The following is a 22,138-nucleotide window of genomic DNA, read 5'->3' on the forward strand; positions in this document are numbered from 1 at the left end:
AGAACACACACAAACTGAGACTTTAAACGACTATATTCATAGGAGCCTTACGCTAGCGACAGTGGCTCAACATGCATTCCACATGTAATAGTGGGAAGTTGTGCTTATGTGGTAGGTGGATAAATTGCAGCTTTTTTATTTATTAAAGAAAAGCAACATTCAATAAAATAAAATTAAAATAATAGTCTACTACTACTACTACTACTACTATTAATACCCTGCCCATCTGGCTGAGTTTCCCCAGCCACTCTGGGCGGCTCCCAATCAAGTGTTAAAAACATTAAATATTAGAAACGTCCCTGAACAGGACTGCCTTCAGATGTTTTTTAAAGATAGAATAGCTACTTATTTCCTTCACATCTGAAGGAAGGGTGTTCCACAGGGTGGGCGCCACTACCGAGAAGGCCCTCTGTCTGGTTTTGTCTAGTTCATGCAAAGTCAGGGTCCTGCTGTGGAGATGCGATGGGAAAAACTTACTGGTGCTTTAGCTGAGATTCCTGCATAGCAGGGGATTGGACCAGATGATCCTTGGGGTCCCTTCTAACTCGACAGTTCTATGATTCTATTAATGAAGAGCTACTTGATGAGCCAATTGCACAAGTAGCACCTGAAACTCTACAAGTCATGTACATTAAAAATAAATAAATAGCAAAAGACAATTTTTATTTCTGCTGGCTAATGGTATAGAGCAGCAGTTCTCAACCTGTGGGTCCCCAGATGTTGTTGGACTACAACTCCTATCATCCCTGACCACTGGTCATGCTGGTTCTCATCTACCATGGATTGGAAAGAAGGTGGAAAGGGGATTTCAAGTGGGGAAATAAAATCCAGAATGGCAGGGAAAGCTCTTGTTTTTATTTAAAAACACAAGCTGTTAAGGCAAATGGTATCTAGTTTGGCCCTTGCTTGCAAGTTTGCAGCAGGAAATAATTGCACCTTTAAGGTGCTTCTGGCTGGGAAAGGGGCCGGGGGTTGGCCTTTTCTTCAAAAAGGGCAGCCACACAGTCCTTCCAACTGGACACCAGATGGGACACAAATTAATTTCTAAAGATAGCAGGAAAAATAAGATGGCGAGCCTCCTCTCTTTACTAACTGGAAGGCACACTAAATTAGTTCTAACCACAGCCTCATCATTGCAAGCAATGACCTGAAACAAAGGTACCCTTGAGGAGAAAGGAATCAAATGGCCTCTGTTGGTTACCCAGCGGCAGGAGCATTTCTCGCTCTGTGGTCATCTCTGAATTACCTCACATAATATACATTCTGGTCTGTTACATGTAAGCGAAGTCAAGGGGAGAGGAAGCGGTGGCAAAAGAATTAAGGGCCTATTACTATAGCACAACTGAAACAAAATGGGAGCCATATTTGTGGTGGGCTGAGGTAAAAAATCACCTCCAGTCAAAACATATTAGCCTCTTTACAAAGCTTAGGGCATAGTTCCACGTAATGTAAACTGTGTTTTGAAAGTACACCCTGTGTTATCAGAGGCTCTACATGGTTTTGGTGAGAGGCTGTCGCTCGGCAGCAAAATACATGCTTTGAAGCCACTTCCAGTTAAATATATAGCACTAGGTTACATGGAGCCAGAGAGCTGCATTGACTTGTCATGGCAAGCATTCGTCCTTGCTATAGTGAGCATGATTAATGCTCAGAGCTGGGGAAGGAGGCCAGGGGTTGCCTGCACCACTTTGGAGGTGATCCAAATGCTTTAGTGGGACCACATGACTGTGGAGATGACTCCATGCTCAGGAAAGGGCAGTAGGACTCATCTGCCTTGCGCTCTGCTTTGGAGAGACTCCAAGCACCTCAGGAGCACCATGTGAAACAGATGAGTTCCAGTCTTCCTCCTGAGCCACTGCAAGCCTCGTGCTGCAAGTTGGAAGTGATATGATCACCTCTGAAGCTCAATGAGGCATCGTGTAAAACAATACCCCCTCCCCTATATTGGACAACCAAAACTGGAAAACATCTGGATGAACTGATAGATCAAGCAAGCCGAATGGCAGCTTCATAAGTCCCCATCAAAACTGGTGAGCAGAAACTGCATCTGACTCTGGGAGAGAAATAAGGGTTAGTATCTTGCTATAGAATGGATGATTGTTGACTCCCCAGGTGCACAAAGACTCAGGGAAGCCTCGGTTGTGTGATCCAGAAATTCTCAGAACCCCTTTGATTCTATTACACTTTGAGTCTATTTTTCCTCTGTATGTTTTCACAATGCTTGCAGTCTGCTACTGCTTTTTGGCTACAAATTATAAACAATATGACATTATTAAAATTATTAAAAAGAAAAAGAGGAGGTAGAATAAGCGTTCATATTCTGACTAGGAGGGGAGAATTTGAAGTGGAGACTCATTGAAGTATCTTGAAGGGAAATATTCAGTTTTCTCATTCAGCAAGCATAAGCTGAGAAATGGGCCTGTTTACCTCCCCCCTCTCAAAATGACAGCCTTTTTAATTCAAACATTTGCTGTCTTCACGCTGACCACCACGCATGAATAGTGACTGCCAGAACAAGCTCTCTGCACTGTGCATAAAATTGGGTCAACAGATTTGTTTCCATAGGCAGAAATGTGTGCAATGCTCCTACACATAATGGCATCCGTACTGAATTGGAGGCCACAGTCAAGGGATGCTAGCATTGAAGGTGAAGAAGAAAACTGACCTCCTGGAGGTGGGATGAGTTCAACAGCAAAGCTGGAGGCATCAAAATAGGGTTTTAAATAGCATGCACACATGTGACTTTTAATATGGAGCTCCTTCCCTTGCTTATGCATCAGGGAGCATGAGGGGAAAGCCAGAATGAGTTACTGTTAAATGCACTGATTTTTATGACAAAATTACAACACCCTCCACCCTCAAAAGGGGCAGGGAAGAAGACACAATCGGGGAAACCCCAGAGTAAACCAGTTTGGACTACCAAAATACTAAACACAGTGTCTGCAAAAGATATATTAACTGTTCAACTGCCAAAAAAAAAAGTTACCTAGTAACTTCTCTGGAGAGTGCTAATATCAAAAGTTGCAAAGGGGAATTGGGAGATGGGGAAATTGTGAGTAAATCTCTTTCATCTCTGATACTGCCCTGTTTTTATCTCTGTGTTTAACCAGCATTTGTTGATGCAAACTGCCTTCTCTATCTTGTTTGAATCCTTCTCAAGGGGGAAAAAAATCATTCGCAGGATGTGAAAGGTCAGTATTTGCAGAATGTGTCTTTTAGAGATAAAAGTATTTATTAATTGATTTTCAATATTTCTATCCTGCCTTCCTATAAAAAAAGAATATTCAAGGTGTCTGCTGCAATCTGGATTTTAAAGGATTTTATACGGGCTAACCTAGGGGAGGAATGAAGGAAAGGTTTACCAAACTGCAAATAACACTAATGGTTAGGGGTCTTTTTGTTTTTTGTTTTGTATTGTTCAACTAAACTATCCAGAAGGTAGAAGAAATGGGAGTGTGGGTAGAGCAAGAAAATGAGCAAAGCCATCCAGGGTCACTAGAAACCTGGTCACTATGGGGTGTAGTGGTTAGTGCCAGACTAGGAACTGGGAGACTGGAGTTCAAATCCCCACTCAGCCATGAAACTCAATGGGTGACTTTGGGCCAGTTACAGCCTCTCAGCCTAACCTATACCTCACAGGGATTAAATAAGGAGGGGGAGAACAATGTTTGCCACCTTGCGTTCCTTGGAGAAAAAGTGAGATGAAACAAACAAACAAACAAACATGGCAGCCAGACCCAAAAGCATAAAGCAAAATCCGCCCACCTCACACTTCTGTGGCAACGTTTCCTTGGCCCTCTGCAATGAATCTAATCATCCCAACCTCCAGTCTGATTCCTGCTGATGAGTCTGGGGTCTGAAGTCATCTGGCATGAATATTAACCATGCCTGTGCAAATGTGTGACTCACAACGCAGAGCATGGCCCTCCATTTATGGGTTTTGTGCTTAACAATCTATTGGACAAGTAACAAAACCTAGAAATTGATTGGGCCTTCTGCGCGATGCCAAATATAGCTGGCCACAAGGCATAACCTCAATTAAAAAACCAGGAGTCTTACACAATATGTCCCAAATGAACAATTCCAAAGGATGATGTTGTATTGATTGAACAGGTGGTGCAGTGTAACTTACAGAAGCTACCCTTTGGGGTTACCAGTGATGTTCCAGACCCCAGGTAAAACTGTACCCAGCTTAGCTGGGCAGATATTGTCAATCTCCACATGAGTGGAGGGAACAAACAACTAACAAAGGGAATCCTGCCGGGCAGGCATGGAAGGAAAAAGCTAAATGCATGACTCATTCAATTCAGGCAAGTCCATACAGCAACACATTGCTTTTTTTTGCTTGGAGCTTTCGCAATAGCATAAAAAAACCTGGGCTGATTCCAAGCCCCCTGGAACTGCAAGCTTTGTTGAAGCCTGATCTGTTTATTTATTTGTGTGTTGTTTTAAAGCAAACAAACTGGTGATTTCATAACCACGAAGTCCACCCAAACTGCCGGGAGTAAAAGCAGCAATACCTGGATCCATTCTTTTCTTTCAGATCTTATTGCTGGGTCTTAGCTCCTTCAAGGAAAGGTGTGATAAAAATGCAGTTGGGGTTCAATGGCTGACTTCGGCGTAAATCAACTCACAAGCAAAAACCAACCAGCTCAGATTTCATTCCTTTCACCCAACAACTACAGGTGACACAATGCAACCACATTCTACACCACAATTACAGTCTACACTACACTTTCGCTAGCACTGTGGCCGGGTGACTTTGATAACAATATCCTGTGCCAAAATGGCTACTTGGGCAAAATGGGAGCTATGGATAACAAAAGGAACACACATACAAACTGATTTCCTAAAGCAAGGCTGGGGAAATCTGTGGCTCTCTATATGTTGTTGAACTTTGACTCTCAACAGCCTTCACCACTGACAAGGGTGGCAGGGGCTGATCAAAGTTGGGGCTGATCAGAGTTCTAATCCAACAACGTCTGGAGGGGAGCATCATGTTGGTTACTACTTAGATACAGGCAGCGACCGATTCGTGTGGGGCTTGTGTTCTGAGGCACTGCACACTTATGTGAAATCGCATATAATCAGAACACCCATTGAGAAAGCCTGCAAACACCCTGTTTTCCCCCTTTTTGTGACTTTTCAGGTCACTTCTGGGTTTGACATGATGCACGCATGCATGGTCACACACATACCAAATGCGCCTAAACCAGTCGCTGCCTGTATGTTGCTACCTTTCTCATTTCCAGCCCACGTTTATTCAGCATGTCTCTATTTGTTCATGTACCCATATCAATCTAATACAAAGCAAAAATATATTTGTGCATGGTTCAGATAATGCAGGGAGGAGGAACTTTTTCCAGCCCTAGGGCAGCATTTGCTTTCAGGCAACCTTTTGGAGGCCACATGCCAGTGGTGAGCAAGGCTAGAGGCAAAGGCAGGTGGAACAATGAATGAAAATTGGTACCTTTGAGCAGTAGGCTGCTTCCTCTACACACCTTTCTCTACCCTCCACCCAAGAAGCAATCAAGAAGTATTACCAGAGTCCAAGGACACATTCCAGCCAGGCAAAAATCACTCTCGGAGGGCACAAGCAGGGCTGGTGAGGAATGTGGCTCCGGGGGCCAGGCAGAGATGTGGAGGGCCACATTTCCCCCTCCACCCTAGGCCTGAGGTTCCCCACCTGAAGGTTAATGCCTCTTGGAACTGCACCCAATATGAGGACAGGTGCCTTTTCTGAGAAGAATGAAATGAATTGTTATTCCAGAGAAGATGCAAGCTCTTTGCTGCTCCTCAGACGGCAGATGCAACATCAACGGAATCTATTCCTTCTGGCGCTATATGAGGGGTGGTCAAATTTAGACCATAAAGCAGAGTGCGCCCTTTGGGTTAATCAAGCTGCAGGCTCACCAAGATGATTACAGTGCAATTTTAATGGATTGTAACCATTTCATGGTAGGATGCTTTTGATTGTTAGAAGGTTGAATAACACAGCAAGAAATCATCAGACCTCTAGAATGATGATGTTTCGTCTTGAGGAGGAAATAGAGCAAGCTGTGTCGAAACGGAGCACAAATAGGTAGTCTCTCTGATAGATAATTTGTGGCAGGCACGGGCTTCCTATTACTACTCCCTTGACGGATGTGCCAGCCCAAAGTCACAAACAATTAGAATTCCGAGGAAGGTAATAAAGATGTGACCTCTGCGTGTGGGGAGACACCTCTATTAACAAAAGGGAATGCTATCATTATCATTTGAAATCCAAGAGCAAGGTCTCTAACCTCTCTGCTGGGCTGTCAGGCTCAATAAATCGGATGAGAGGTGGAGAAGAGAGAGTTTCAGTAGCAAAGATCCCTCCCTGCAGCTGCAGTCCAAAGCCGTTCAAGGGGTCTCCTCTTAGAATCACCTCTGTTGTTTCCGTATGAACAATCTGCCCTCCAGGTCCCACAGTGCTAGAGGCCAATGACACTGAAAGAAGAGAGACAGGATCAACACACTCTTTTCGGGACATCTGCAATTTGTGCTCTGTTTTTACTACAAACAGCACCTCCCCTCCTCCATTTTGAAGTACAGTGGTACCTCGGGTTACATACGCTTCAGGTTACAGACTCTGCTAACCCAGGAATAGTACCTCGGGTTAAGAACTTTGCTTCAGGATGAGAATAGAAATCTCGCAGCAGTGGCGCGGCGGCAGCGGGAGGCCCCATTAGCTAAAGTGGTGCTTCAGGTTAAGAACAGTTTCAGGTTAAGAACGGACCTCCAGAATGAATTAAGTACGTAACCAGAGGTACCACTGTACATTATTTGCTACCGGAGCACTAGGCTTTTGCAGTCCCCAAATGAGTTTTATATCTATCATGACCAGAACTATTCCTCACTGAACAACCCAGAAGCTTGCACCCATTGGAAATTTGCCACCGGAACCCAGTTTCTTAACTGTTTGGTCAAACCCCTTTCAATCCTAGTCTGGGGTGCAGAGAAAGTCTATAGAGGGCAACATCATATTACCATGTGGCCCAGAGAGACGAAATATGCAGCTAAGGCAGGTTTTGAGCTCAAAGAGAGATGCACACAGAACATATAAGAAGTGCTGTGGTTACAACATCCTCCTCGACTAGCTGCAGTAGGAAAGATCAGCTCAAAGAGGGAAGGGAAACCTGAAGAGAGGAAAACTATCATCAGATAAAACTGTTTACCATACAGATGAACTGATGAATGGCTTTGGGATCGTTCCCAACTGCACATTCAGTAGGCTGAAGACTGTGGTTGAGGGGGGCCGACAGAAACACATGTTCAGCTCTACTGCGCACATAATGGAGTGTGTGAACTAAGTAACGCTGTCAGTAGGCCTGGGCTTTGATATGCATGCCCCATGATGGAGAAGGAAATAGTGCTCAGCAATTTGGAAACACCAACATCCAGATACACCCTCTTTAAAAGGTGAAAGGACGAAAAAGATCCCAATACTAACTCTGAGCACCTTCCAGTCATTAAAAAATATGTCTCTTACTCTCCCACACATGGCTTCTGGGAACCACTGAGGCAAGAACTTCAAGTTTCTAGCAATTTCTGAGGGGGATTTGAAAGCTCCACAGAGAACTCAAGGGACCCCAATAGAAAAATTGGAGGAGGAATTGAAAGGATATGCATTCGCCTTTTGTTATTTATTTTTTTAAAAAGAGAGCGCAGAGAACTGCAACAGTAGTTTAAGTAATGAATACTTTAATTCCAAGTAACCCCAAACAGAGCAGACCACCCCCCATTAGTCAACTGCATGTGACCCTTACATGAGCTTTTGTGCTCCTTCTTCCTTTGTCTTCTCCTCAACATGGTGGCCCGTGGGCTCATGGGATGGTTGCTTCGAGGTAGAGTATTAGAATTCTGGCAGGCAAACGCTGACGTGTTCATCGTGGGAGATGCAAAGCTGGCAGCTACAAGAGCTGGATAGAAACACAGGCTTAGTGTCAGAAATCAGCCTTTCTTGCCATCACTGTTGGCCCCAACCTTTATCCCACATGTTCCTATTTGTGTACAATGCACATGCCTGAACACATACCAAAAAATGAGTAGCTTACTAGTAATTATTTTCCCCTCCCCAAAGCACATTAAAAAAATAGTTATGTTAAAACTTCACCCCACCCGTCTGCAGGATGCCAGCGTATTTTGCTGGCCTACAAAACTGCTAAACCTGCCAAATTCCACATTGCTGAAGGAGTTTCTCCGGAGCTTTCATCGTAGGGACTCCCCCACTCCTCACTCACATTCTTTTAGAAAAGAATTAAGTGGAAGATTGCATCACTACACCATGTGGTTCATTGTGCTTTCATACGGAGCACAGAAGGGGTCCTGGCTGAAGACCTAATCTCCTTTCAGTGGACAAGACAGGTAAAAGTAGACAGATGACCATGAATACCAAGGGTGTGCTAGGGTAGAGTCAGGAGAAGTTGACGGAAGACTAGGCAACTTCCATAATGGCTTTGTTTGAAGACATGGGTCTACTGGATGGAACAGGAGAAGTATGAGATGTCTTGACAAATGGAGAGGGGGCAAGGCTTGTCCACAGGAGCAAGAAATGTGGCAGATTCAGTGCTGCTTGCAGAGAATGCAAAATTGTGGCTGGGCAGATCAACAGAGAAGAGAAAATCAAGAGAGTGTTACATTTGCAGTAATCCTGGCTGGATGTCTGGTTCCAGGTGGGTGTCTTGCAATGCCCTGGATGGTGAGTGTGGCAATAGCTGACACAGGGATCCCAGCAATGGTGGTGGTCGCTCTTCTGCACTTTGACTTTGTCCAGCATGATGCAGGAAATATGACAAAAAAAGAAAAAAGGACAGCGTAATTATACATGGCATGCAAAGCGAATTTGTGGTTATCCCACCATTGGGGGAAAAAAGTCAAGAAGACTATGGACAGGTGGTTCTATCAGGACAGAGTATTCGTCTGTTTGGGGGACTAAAGTATATGCTATTAAAAGCCTCCCCCCTCCCCCACAGCCACACAGCTTCAATGATCCTGGTAGAGGTTACAGCAGTTTACAGACTGCAGAAGTTCTGTTTGTGACTTTCATCCTAGAGCACAGGGCCCCTTGCAGGGCTAACCAGATTCAGCATAGATTGACCAGTCCACATGACTTCCTTTCCTCAGGGAAAGACTTAACCATCCCCTCTGCTATATTTCTGCTGCTCGTCTGTGGGCATGTGAACTTGTCACTGGGGATAGCATTTGTGGGAGAATCATTGCTTTAATTATCAGGAGGTTATACAGTTAAGAGATCCTCGGCAAACCAAGAAGCAAGAAGTCACTGCTAACTCAAAATGGAAATCACAAGGTCGCATGCATGTATGACTCATGATGCTGCCTTTACTGCATGGCTCTTATAGTATCTACTGTACTATCAGTATCATCTAACCCAGAGTTTTCCAAACTTGGGTCTCCAGCTGTTTTTGGACTACAATTCCCATCATCCTTGACCACAGGTCCTGCTAGCTAGGGATGATGGGAGTTGTAGCCCAACTCATCAATATATTTCACGGGAGGGGCCCTTTCTAATTCTGCTATCTGACCGGAAGGCCCAGGTTCAGCTCCTGGCATCAGGTGGGAAGCACTCCTTTCTGAAACCTTGGAGAGATGCTACCAGTCAGTGGGGACAAAACAGACCAATGATCTGACTATGTATAGGGTAGCTTCCTATGTTCTGCATTTAGAACATGTGCTCCACCCCTGAGCCACACAAGATGCTGAATACCGTTCTTCTGCTTATCAGCTAAGGCCTGAAACAACAACTCTGGCTCATTGGCCATTGAAGAAATCTTTACCATGCTTGAATTCAAAAGATATTGTTCATGGCAACAGACATTAATGGCCCATGTTAAAGATCCCCCCCCCCCCATTACTAGCAAAGAAGAGCATGTGAATGCTCTCTCAACACACACATGGAACGGAGCGTTCTTCAACATCATTTCATTGAAAAATAAAAATGCTTGAGGTTATTCTCTTTTTGCTGATGTCATAGTGAATGCAGCTGCCTGTGTGTCTTGGTGTAACCAGAAACAAGAGCGCAGAGACATTTGCAAACACCTGACTCAAGGCAATTATATTTCTATAAATTGGCCACAGAAGCTTAGCATCCACTGGAGAGTGGACGAAGGGAAAATAGACTGCTGATGTTTAAAGTCACGCAGGGAAATGGCTTTTTAGGTCAGAGGCATGTAGCGGAGTCACTTGTCGTGGGGGTGCTATTCCTCCAAAATACTCCATGCCCTCCATGCGCTGCCAGCATTTAAGCTGCCTCTGAAAGTTCAATTTGTAGAGCTGAGTATCTCATCCGTGAAGGATGGCTATCAGACTGTGCAAGGTTATAAGAACTGGAGTTTAACCATAGCTAAGAGAGATTGCTCACTTCAATAGCAGCTGAAAAGCAGGACTTGTGGAAATTTATTCCTAAATCGCTGAGAATTTTGCCAGAGAAACTATAGTCATTTTTACTAAGCCATACCTCTAAATAACTTCTGTAATAATGTTCCCAGCTGTCTGCAAGCACCTGCACATATAAACTGTCAAACCAATACTTCTGAAGTATGCCACTAGCAAACAAAGAAGTGGTACTGTCAAGAGGAATGGGAAAGTGTGAACTTTCACCTTGGACACAACACCCAAATGCCAGGATTTCCATAGGTCAGGGATGGGGAATCTGTGGCCTTCCAGATGTTTCTGGCCTTCCAACTTCCATCAGACCCAACCATAATGGCCAATGGTGTGGGATGATGAAAGTTAAGAACATAAGAAGAGCCAATGGCATCCTGTTCCAACCAGAAGCCAGTGGATAGGGCCAATCAGAGAGGGTGGCGCAGGCAGGAGGGGCCATTTAGCCCAGGGCCTCCAGCTCAAAGGGGGTTCAATTTTGGACACTTGCTAACTTGTTGGCATTTTGTTATTTTTCCCGCAAATTGTTTTTATGCACATAGAACTGAATTGAGACACGCCCTCTCATCTAGAAAAGCATTTGTTTAATAATAATAATACCTAAACAACTAGGTATCACTCTATTTTTGGTGCCTTATGCTTTTGGGTGTTGTTTTTATTAGTGTTAGTCCTGTCAAGGAATTTTTGGTCCTGATTCCAAAGTCCTTTTTAGAATGCAGGGGGCAGACACTTTGACCAAGGGCCTATCTCTCACTTAAATAAATACAAATCTAGATTTACATACATTTTAGTTAATTAAATTTGCATGTGAATAAATACAATATTTCTGAAACAAAAAGCATAAATTATTTGTTTTTAGATGTTGCACAGGAAACATGGGGTAGGAGCATCTTAGAAAAAGCATGAAATGGGGGGGGGGGTGGTGGGGAATCTTCCTTCTAAAATGATGGTTGCCACCCGCACTTCCTTTAAGTAATTTTCAAAAAGTTGCCTGTTGAATTAATCTAAGCATCTTTTCAGGGAAACTTTTTTTTAAAGATATATGAATTAAGTGATTTATCATTTAAAGTTGTAGCCCTGGTTTAATTTATAATGCAGCTTCACCCATGATGGTAATGACATTCAACAGGTACCTTCTGTACCATCTTTTAAATGTTTGCTGAAGAGAATCAGGCAATTAAGAGTGCAGCCCCTACAATGGTTTATTAAAATTTGTTTTAAATTTTTTAATTAGCTGTTAACTTGTTTTTTTAAAATTTTTATGACTTTATTGTTTGGCTTCATGTTTTTAAACCACTGTGATTTATCTTTATGATACAGTGTGTTATATAAATAAATATTTCACTGTATAAGAACACACAGGACATAAACCTGTCTTTGGTTTAGCCATCAGCCTTGGTTAGAAGAGTGTTTCTCTACTGAAAGGTCAATATTAGCACATCTCTCATTTTACATCTGCCAGATATATATTTACCTGCCTGTTTGACTAAATGAATATGAGTTCGTGAAAACTGTCTTTAAATAACAACTATTGCGTTGGATCCAGAGTCATTCATGCTTGTAGACAGATTAAATCTGGATCCAGCTGATTGGGTATGAATATTTTTTGGAAGATCTACGATCCAATGAAAGGTCAGGTTTCAATCACCTCTCACCTGCTTTTAGCATCCTTACCCAATTTTTTTATTTAGAAGATTTATAAAGTGCTTAAGAATGAAAATCCCTAGGTAGTGTACAAATAAAACTGCATATAAAACAGTTAAATCCATAAAAATGCACAATATAGTCTATTCTGTTTCTATGGGATCACAATGCCAACCAAGGAACTCTCACAACCTAACAGATATTCTGCAAAGGCCAGACGGACACAGTTTGGCTATTACACGCCAGTTCCCAGAGGGAGCAGTGTTGTGTCATATCTTACAATCAATCTGGGCACACACCCGTGTCTGGAGGCTTGAGGGGGAGTCTACTCTGGTGTGCAGGTAGTATCTCCAACTTGACGTTTTCTGACGTTGCAGCTAGCAGTTGGGTAGCCTCCAGCAAGGAGCAATGTTCAGTGCTGGTGCCATCAATGGAAAGAATGTGATCGCCAACATGCAAGGCCCCACACCTGCAGGAGAAGACACAGAGCAAAACAAACAGATGAGTCACCTGTGGTCGCCACTACAACAATTCACAACCTAACCGATTCACGCAAAACACACACGCCTCACCCAAGCCCTGTTTACCATTGCGTGGAACCTGCTTCCTGCAATGTTCTCTGTTGGGATTTAGCTGAAGTCAAAATTTAGAATGCCAGAGGTCCAGCCTTGGATCCATCTGGTTGGACACACATGAAAGCACAGAGATTTCATCCAAAAGGCTATCAAGATGGCTTGGCTGCAAAATGAAGTTACCCTTCACCATGAACTGAAGCGAAAACATTCATGTGTCAAACAGAGTCTGAGAATTATCTTTAAGTATCCAAGGGTCTTTTCCAGGCAATAAATAACCTAAACTTTCTCCTTATTTGCTTTTATTCTTTGCCATTTGGCACTTTAAAAAAGAGTTTGAGTGATCAGGGTAGACAAATTCCAGCATTGGAGATAGGTTACCACCTTTCAGAAGGAATGTTTTGGAAAACAACATGTTTGTGAAATGACACACGCTGGTAGTAGATAGTGTTTAACATTTTGTTGCCTAAAAGGGCTATAGAGGAGCACTCCCAGGCTGCGGGGGTTGTATACTCACACAACCACATTTCAATTAGCATTCAAAATAGCAACAGGGGTGATAGCTGGGTGGCTGGAGGAAATGGTATTTCTCACCCAAAAGTTGGGGGAAAGGTAAAGAAGTGTGAAGCACTGGGGAAACAAATTATTCCCCCACTAAAATACTTTGATACAAGACCTCTGAAACATGAACAAATGATGTGTTTATTTATGCCACACACAACAAAAACACACCTGTAAAAGGCCAAATAAAGTGTACAAGAAGACATGCTTAATGGAAGCTCAGTCTTTGCTGGAAAGCCACTGTTCCAGGCATCAACTGGGGTGTCAAATAAAAACTCCCAAATTAATTTTTTTAAGTTATGCTCGTAGAGACACATTCACCGGGGCCTATTCAATCTCCAAGAAACTGAATTTGGTTATCTTTAACAAGATGGTATGGTGAATTCACTTGCAACAGCATTGTCACATGCTTCTGTTGGCCCTTGTGTCTTACAGTGCTGGCCTTATCTCAATTTATAGAGCAGTAGCTGTGTCAGTCAGTTGCAGCAAAAAAGAAAGAGTGCTCTTTCAAGGTGGAACTGCTGAAAATCACTGCAATAGAAGGGGGAAAGATGAAAGAGTCCTTTGGCATAAGCTTCCATGGAGTGCAGTCAACTTCATGCATCTGATTAAGGGCTATCCTGAGTTAAAGTGTGTATACACTCATGGGTTTGGGGTTTTTTTTGAGCAAGTGGGAGTGTCAACAATGAGGTCAGATGGTGCTTTTGGGGGGGGTTATGCAGGGGTACACATACCCCTAAACATTTTGTGAATCTAAGTTTGGCCTCATTGAGGGGCAGTATTTCAATATGAGTAGGAAAATGAGAGTACGTCTAAACTTTTTTTTTAGAAAAAAAGCACTGAGGTCAGAGGTAAATGAAATGCAGGGGGTGTTTGCCTTTAAGGTACCAAAAGACTCTTTATTCTTTTTGACTTCTGTCAGTGGTTTGCAAATACTTGGTCTTGAAATGACAATTTTCCACATTAACTTGCCTGCTAAGAAATGCAATATACACTAGGGGCATATACACAGGATATTCACCTGAGTCTGCTAGGCCTTGCCATTGTCCTATGTTACCTGAGTAAGCATTCTAGACCACTGGTCTTCAACTGTTGGGTTGGGAGCCACTACCAAGTTGCAGCCTAACCTCAGGTGCACTGTCCACCACATAAATATATGGCTTTTAAAAAACATGAGGTGGGTCCCCCAAGGACTTGTTTAGGCTGAAAGGTGAGTCCCAGAACTGAAAGGGTTGAAAACTAAAACACACCCCTGTGTTTGCACATAGCATTAGAAAATTGGTACCCTGGTCTTTCAGAGAAACCTGCCTACCGTTATTCATCCCCCCCCCCCGAAAGCCACAGTTCCCCAGAACACAGTTTGAAAACCCTGCCCCTATGCTGTTGAGCACCCCAGCTCCATTGAATATACTGGATATTCCTTATTCATGGCACATATTCCTTATATTGATGCATTTTTCAAATACCACCCTACCCCCCCCCCCCACACTCTGCTGCCCCATTCGTTTCAAGAGATGGAAAGATTTAAAGTATGAGGAAAAGGGAAACAAAGTAGACATGGGAGAAGACCCCACAGAGTTTGGCTTCATACCTGTCTACCACACTGGCTGGCTTGATCTTGTCAATGACTATGACCTGCTTATTCCGATGGGTGTTTGTTGCTAGTGTGATTCCTAGTGCAGAGCCGGGAGTCTTTGCAATTTCCACTAGCAAAGGACCTGAAGCATTGGCTACTGTATCTATAAAACAAAACAAAAAAAACCACACATTTAAAGTTGCTTCTGCTCAAGTCGTCCCAACGAGGACACTGGCCATGCTACAAAGTGCGTGCTGTTGTGTTCATGCTCTGCTCAAACACATATGGACACTCAGGGCACATCAATCTCCCCAACTTTATTCAGAAGTTTCTGTTGCCAAACCTTTACACATCTATGCCACCCTTGAAAATTCAAAAGGAAGGGGTACCTCCGGTGCTGTTTCACACGATATGGCAAATGTGCTTGCAGTGTCCCCCTCCACCCCTCCGTCTTTGCCATCGTCCTTTCCTGACGGCTTGAGGTCAACAGTGAAAAGACAACGTCTGCTGAGAATGGGATGGAGCAGTGCAGAGAAGCTTAAGGTAACAGGGAGCAGAAACCAGCAGCTGAACAAACTGCAGGGGAGCTGCTGTAGAGCAGCTGGAGCAAGCAGGTTTCAGGGCCAAGGGATTAGCCAGATGCTAGGACCATGGATAGCTCCAGGACAGATCAACTGCTAGAGTTAAACTGAGCCTTTATTATTCTGGTGTACTGCTCAGAAGTCTGAACCAAGTCTTGCCCCTCCTTGGTAGAACTTTTGCTTCTTTTAATTTTTTTCAAAAGAAAAGACATGCGGGGTTTTGGGAATCATGCTCTAGCCTGGAATCCAGTATTTCTTTGGCAACCTGTGGCTTCTTGACATCTCAGGCAAGAAGGACTGAGGTGAACATGGAACCCTCGAGAGTTGGTGGGATTGTTCCTCAGGAGCATCAGCTCCTGCTCAGTAGTCTGGACTGCTTGTCCATAGACTGGACTGCAGGTTCACCAAGGCTCCAGGGATTTCCCAACAGCATTTCTTCCATGTTGCTATATCTAGATATGTACTGGGAGCCAGATATAACATCCACTAGGGTGTCCAAACAGCTTTGCATGGGGGACGAAGTACAAGGTCAAGTCAGGTGCTTTCTCACATCCCCACGTCAATGTGTGATGTCAGTCTCTCCCCCCCATCACTTCATGGCCCCCCAAAGCCTTGTGTCACTTTGTTTCTATGTTTTTCTGTCTCTTATAGCTCCAAGTTTTCCTATAGTTCTTTATTTCTCTATTTCACTACTTCACCTATTATGCAAGTAGAAACAAGAACATCTAATATTCATTCAGATCACATTCCTAAATGAAGGCTATAGGAAAACATATTTTTAAAGCCCCACATTATGAGATTAAGTATTGAGACTGAAGCTGTATATACAAACATAATTCTCTTCTCTTTGTAAATTGTAATCTTGGCATTTCCTGTTTAGATTGGTTTCAAATGATCTAATTAAGTATTACTTAAGCTAAAGCTGAACAGCTAGAAAGATAGCATCAGACTAAGCTCTGCAAGACTTTAGATCTGAGCTTTCCAGCTGCTCAAATTTAGTAAAGTTAGCTTACACTGGCATGCAAATGAGCTTCAAAGTTTGCAGAAAGTGATTGTTGCTTTGACCTAGTAAGTGCAACTCAGCTCTTTGGCAATTAACTCTATTCCATAAGACAACAGATAGGAAAGGAAAACTTTCAGAATTCAAGAAAGTTCCAGCCTCTTTGGGCCAAGGGGCACATTTGCAAATCTAAAAGAAAAAACCTATTGTGAGCAGAAAAAATGAAACTGTGATCCCCTTGTTCTGCAAAATTATTACTGTTCAATTTATGTGCTTGAAACTGTATGTCATTGCCAACCTTTTACCACCTTAGGTGGGAACTTATAAGTGCATGTTTAGAAATCAAAGGACAGATGACTTGGCGCACATCAGTATCCAACACCTTTCAATAATACAGGAAATTGCTTTTTTTAAAACATGAAGGTAGTTAGGGGGCAGATAAAGGAACACCCCCAAGATAGGAAATACCTATCAGCCTAGAAACATAAAACCTCTTCCCCTCAAGGCAGGAGAAACTCATCACAAAGCAGTAGTATTCATTAAAAAGATAAAAAATGAATGAATCACCACATAGCCTGCAATCAGGAAGTTCAGAGCACCTCAGATACACAGAGGCCAGCAAGTGCTATATTAACCTGTTCTGTCACTTCAAAGGAAAAGCTGATGGAATCAATTCAAGGAAATCCTGCAGTCCCTTCTTTGCTTCTTGATGAGTCAGAGCAAGGCTTTTCACTCCCACATCACCATGCTTATTTCCTTTCCATTCTGATAAAATGCTGGTATATACAGACTTTGTTCATCAAGGACAGCCGGTCCCTGTTTTTGGTACACCCCCCTCCCCGATGCTTTGTGAAAATGTTTGCAGTGAGAGCTGCTAGCATTGCCCTTCCTCAGGGTCCAGCTGCTTCCCTTCATGGGTTATAAGAGTTAAACCTTACCTGAGCGACTCCTATCGTTAGGGCACATACCCATGTAAATGCATGCGTAGGAAACCTCAGGCACCATGCAGTGCCCACAGCCTGGCATTTCGTCACACTGCAGCTATGTTTGGAACCATTTTGTCGACGACATATTGCCTGCCAACAATGTTTTGTAAGTTATTATTGTTTAACCGAAAGAGCAAACTATTCAATCGGGCGATTTCGCCAGCCACTGTGCAGCAATGAGTATGTAGGAGCTCAGAAAGTGATCCTTGACATTGGAATTTGGGTGTTAAAAGTCTGTGTCCATTTGCAGGGTGTGCTGCACCTGTTAGATTCAGAGCTCCATTGCTCTGAATTAGGTTAAAATAGAACTCCAGGAGGGGGCAAAGCAGGACCAGTAAGGAGCGCGGCTTGGGGAGAATCCAGAGGGCCAGATTAGAGATGCCTGAAGGGCCGCATTTGGCTCCCAGGCCTGAGGTCCTGCATCCCTGGGCTAATCCGTCTCAAAACTACATCCTACATCAGGGGTGGCCAACTCCCAAGAGACTGTGATCTATTCACAAAATTAAAAACTGGCAGTGATGTACCCCCTTTTTTGAGCTTTTTTTTAAGGAAGGGAAGCCCCATTTTTTTAGGGTGCAGGGGAAAGTTGTTGAACTTTTCTTAGGGAGAAGGAAAGCCCCGGTTTTTGAGAAAGATCAAGGGAGAAACTCACCAACAGATCGCTGGGGAAACAAACAACTTCGCCAAGTAAACTCTGTCTTCTGTTTTGCAGATTGTGCAACAATGGAGAGCAGGGTGAAGGGGTGGGGGCAAATTATATTTTACCAACGCTAAGGAAAGGAACCCAGTTATCAACCATGGTCTACCAAAACCTCGCAGGGATCTACTAGTAGATTGCGATCGACCTGTTGGACATCCCTGTCCTACATGCTAACAGGCGCCCTTTACTTTGTCTCATGTTCCAGGTTCCATGTCATATGGATCAGTGAGTACATATACAAAATATGCAGAGCTCAGAGCATGGTAACTACTGCTCATTAGGCACAATTTTGCTGTGTACCTTACAAATACAGTTCAAAAGGCATAAGATGCATCGATGTTGCTTCTGCAATATGGATTCAGAGTTTATTACGGGGGCAGAGGGGAGGGGAAATGGCAGCCATACAATTAATGTGTTATTCATGACAGCTACAGAGCTAAGCTAGCTTTTTAATAATTAGCAAAAAAACCACCCTCATCCGTATATCAGAAAAGCATTGCATGGTCAGGCCCTACTGCCTCTTCTAGGGGCCTTCCCATAATATTGTCTTGAGCAATAAAGGCACAGCTGGTGCTCAGCTGTTTTCAGGGGATCCAGGCAACCTCCCCACCACAATGTTGGCACTGCAGGAAAGCCCCATTTTATCATCACCCAAAACCTGCATATTTTTGGCTGTTGAGAACGTGGCATTCTCCCACTGCCTCCAGCACTTCAATCATGGTTGTGAATGACACAGGGACATGTGTGCCATGGGCCCCTATTGTCTATGGTCTGCAATGCAGTAAAGTGCCATTGTGCTTATGTCCTGCTTGTAGGCTTTTCATAGGCATCTGGTTGGCCATTATGAAAACAGATTGGGGGATTAGGAAGGTCTTTAGACTGATCCAGGAGGGCTTGAATTAAGTTCTTCATGCTACCTCCCTCCCCTTTTGCATTGGTTCACTGTTTTGTGAATTTCCTTTGGCCTCCCTACCATCCTTCCAACGCTTTGAATGAATTTTGTAGTTCCCCACTCCGATGTTTCAGCACTTACTTCTGCTGTTTAATCATAATAATAAATGCAAATATCAGGCCTGCAGGGGGGCTATAATCTCCTTCCAGACTGCAACCCGACTCAACCCACTGCAAGATCTTCCACCACTAGCACTCAACCCAAAGCAATCACTGGTGTGACTGTAAACAAGTATGGAGGGGTTTTTATTGGTTGCCTGGAAAGGCCCCAAATTTAAAATGCTGCAAGCTGCCTTGTTTAAAAGATGCTGAATAAATAAAAACAGCACCAATTCAAGTATCATTTTAAAATTTCAGCTTGCACTGAAAAGCTAAGAGGGAACTAAAAAAAAGAGAAGTGTTAGCTCCAGGGAGGAATACAGAAAGATATGCAACAAACCTAAAGGCATCAGATGCTTTCATTTCCCCCAGCCAGAAGATCCAGACTGATTGGCAACGTTTGCATTAGCAACATTGCCAAGAGCCAGGAGTATCAGACACCACATGCTGCTGACATCAGGTAAAGTGAACAGGCGGCTATTCTTCCTCTGGCTCTGACTCCCATGTGCAATGCTGAGCAGAGATCACCCATCCAAATGGGGGCAGAACTCACTGAGAGCAGAACCAGGTGCCATCGAGCTGCTGCTCTTCTCCATGTCTTTTTCTCCTGCTAACGTCTAGTATAGTTTAGGGAAAGGTCTATCGCTTAGAAGGGAGCAGATGCTTCTCATGCAGGAGGCCCAGAGTTCTATCTTTAGCATTTCTGGTTGGAAAACACGTCTGCCTGAGACCTGAGAGCTATTGACAGTCAGAGTAGAGGAACCAATCGCCAGATTCAGACAACAATAACGCTGTTTACTTTCTGCCCGCTCCCCCAGCACAGCCTCACATAATCAGGTGTCAGCACCAGGGCAGTGTTGAGCACAAGGCAATGGCATCACACACTGTGTTGTATTAGGGGAGAGGCCATCAGAAGTCAGACATAATGGGAAACCGTGAGTTGCCACTATGTGTCCAAGCAAAAATGAGCCAGGACTAAACCACAGTTTTATATCCTGGTTTGTTCCCCAAGTAGAGGTTGAATGAATTCCCTGAGTTTGGATGTCATGGGGAACTGTGGTTTGTATTAACCGCTTCCAAACTCCTCACAGGAGCAGGAGAAGAAGAAAGGAGAGAGAGCTGACTGTGCGAGTAAAAGGCTTGCCATGGCTCATTCCCAGGGAAGGAAACCATGGTTAACTGTGATGTCTGAATGAGGTCACAGAGTGGGGTAAGCTTTGTGCCAAGTTTAAATATAGAGTTCTGAACTTAGAGAAGACGCATCTCTGACTTGGCTCAAATTAGGGTCCAGTCAGCAGAAGCAAGGTGTATTGTCAGTACTATTTTGAAATTGTTGTTGTTGTTTTAAAGGCAAATTGAGTTAAGTCTGTATCAGTTTGCTTATTTGGGGTGAGGAAGGTGGAGCAATGGTGTTAGGGCAGGGACTTCAAGATCTACTGGCAGTACATAAATCCATCAGTGCGGACAGGCCAGTGGGAAGTAACAGACTCTAAATAGACCTCATGAACTCTTAAATGGTGCATTCCAACACAGGAACACTGGAAGCAAGCAGGAGAAGCCATAGCTAAGCTACATCATACTAACATATTGTCCATGCAATTCTTACTGAAAAGCTTCAGCCAACTGTTTTCAGGCACAGTGGTCTGCTTAAATATGGCACTGTGAACGATCAAGAGCTTGACATCTCTTACTGCTGAGCTAAGGGCAGAGATGTACAGCTAACCCCCCCCCCAAACTGTCCACCCCACCATAGCAGCAGCTTTTATAATTCATGTAGAAATAATCAATAAAAGGAAGCTAGCCCTGAAAGGGTAATAATATCTTGCACGATTGTATTGACTACACCGTAAGAATTGCAAAATGCTTTACAAGCAATGAATTTGGCCTCTCAGCACCATTAGGAAGGGTAGGGGTCTGCCTGCAAATTACAAACAGGAAAAGCAGCAGATGAACAGTTGCAGCAGAAACATACTAGGAGCGGCAAAGGAGGGTCAAAGGAAGATCAAACCACTCCGACAGAAATATACTTTGCCCCTAAAGGTCAGCCAGCTTTCAACAAGAAGAAGAATGGGGAGCTGGGAAAAGAGATCTGTTTAACGTTTCTCCAATATCAATCATTTCCCCATGGCCTAGTGATGGACTGCCGTGATGTAGTTTTGCACACGCACAACCCCACTCCCAAGCAAAGACTCTGAGAAGTGTACTTGGTGTGCTTTATTAAAGATGCTTAAAGATCTGCAGGAAGACGCAACAAACAAGTGCGTGTTTGGAATTGGCATGGAGAATGGAGGGCATACAGGTCCAGGTCCCTTATCTCTGGTCTTGGGCAACACCACTTGACTTGAACCTTGTCACCTAGGTGAGATTCTCATTGCCAACTCAGCTTGAAGGTTAGCTGAGGGAGGGGGGTCCTGCTGTGTAACAGACAGGGCAAAAACAGACAGGGCATCCCCTTTAGCTGGACAAGCAGTTCAGACACCACTCACATATATCCAATTCAGTCTCTGGAGATCTAATGTGAAAGCAATGAATCTCTGATTGTCTGCTGGTGTGTTAAAGGGCTCCTCTGAACTTCCCTTTGTGCTGCATCTGCAGGAACAGTTTTGGGATTTGCAGTTCCATGCCCAAATGGTTGTTTTTTGTTTCTTCTGGCATCTCCCCCAGGAAAACCCACATTTTACTGCCGAATCAAAGCAAACAATAGAAGGATATGCCTCCTATGCCCAACCTGTTTAGTATGTAAAATAAACTGGGATATTGCAAAAGCCACAAACCTCTAGTAATCTGCCTCCAGAGGAAACTGCACTGGGATAAACATTGTTCCCCGGACCTTCTTGTCCTTCAGAGAAGCAGGGGTAGCATAGCAATATATTGCACATACATGCACTCAAAATGTTCCTCTTGCTGCTCACAAACACATCTTCTTCTTCAGCTTTGACACCAAAGTTCCCTTGGAAAGGATACTACAAGCTTCTGCATCCTTCATGTTTGATTGTGTCGCTCCACCAAACAACTTAAGACAACAAGCTGCCATTCCTCCCCT

The 22,138-nt window shown here is 43.7% G+C and overlaps 1 protein-coding gene across 7 annotated transcripts in view; it reads right to left on the bottom strand.

Moving 5' to 3' along the window:
- Positions 1 to 22,138, bottom strand: part of GRIP2 (glutamate receptor interacting protein 2) — a 379,580-nt gene that overhangs the window by 32,824 nt on the left and 324,618 nt on the right. For all 7 annotated transcript variants that reach the window (XM_077924982.1, XM_077924980.1, XM_077924985.1 and 4 more), the window contains exons 8-12: positions 14,794 to 14,941; positions 12,369 to 12,538; positions 8,662 to 8,787; positions 7,791 to 7,943; positions 6,285 to 6,471 (exon numbers count right to left, since the gene is read on the bottom strand). In XM_077924982.1, the coding sequence (XP_077781108.1) occupies positions 6,285 to 6,471; positions 7,791 to 7,943; positions 8,662 to 8,787; positions 12,369 to 12,538; positions 14,794 to 14,941 (784 nt within the window). The remainder of the gene's footprint in view (positions 1 to 6,284; positions 6,472 to 7,790; positions 7,944 to 8,661; positions 8,788 to 12,368; positions 12,539 to 14,793; positions 14,942 to 22,138) is intronic.

The sequence above is a fragment of the Podarcis muralis genome, chromosome 2, assembly GCF_964188315.1.
Source record: "Podarcis muralis chromosome 2, rPodMur119.hap1.1, whole genome shotgun sequence".
Classification (NCBI taxonomy): domain Eukaryota; kingdom Metazoa; phylum Chordata; class Lepidosauria; order Squamata; family Lacertidae; genus Podarcis; species Podarcis muralis.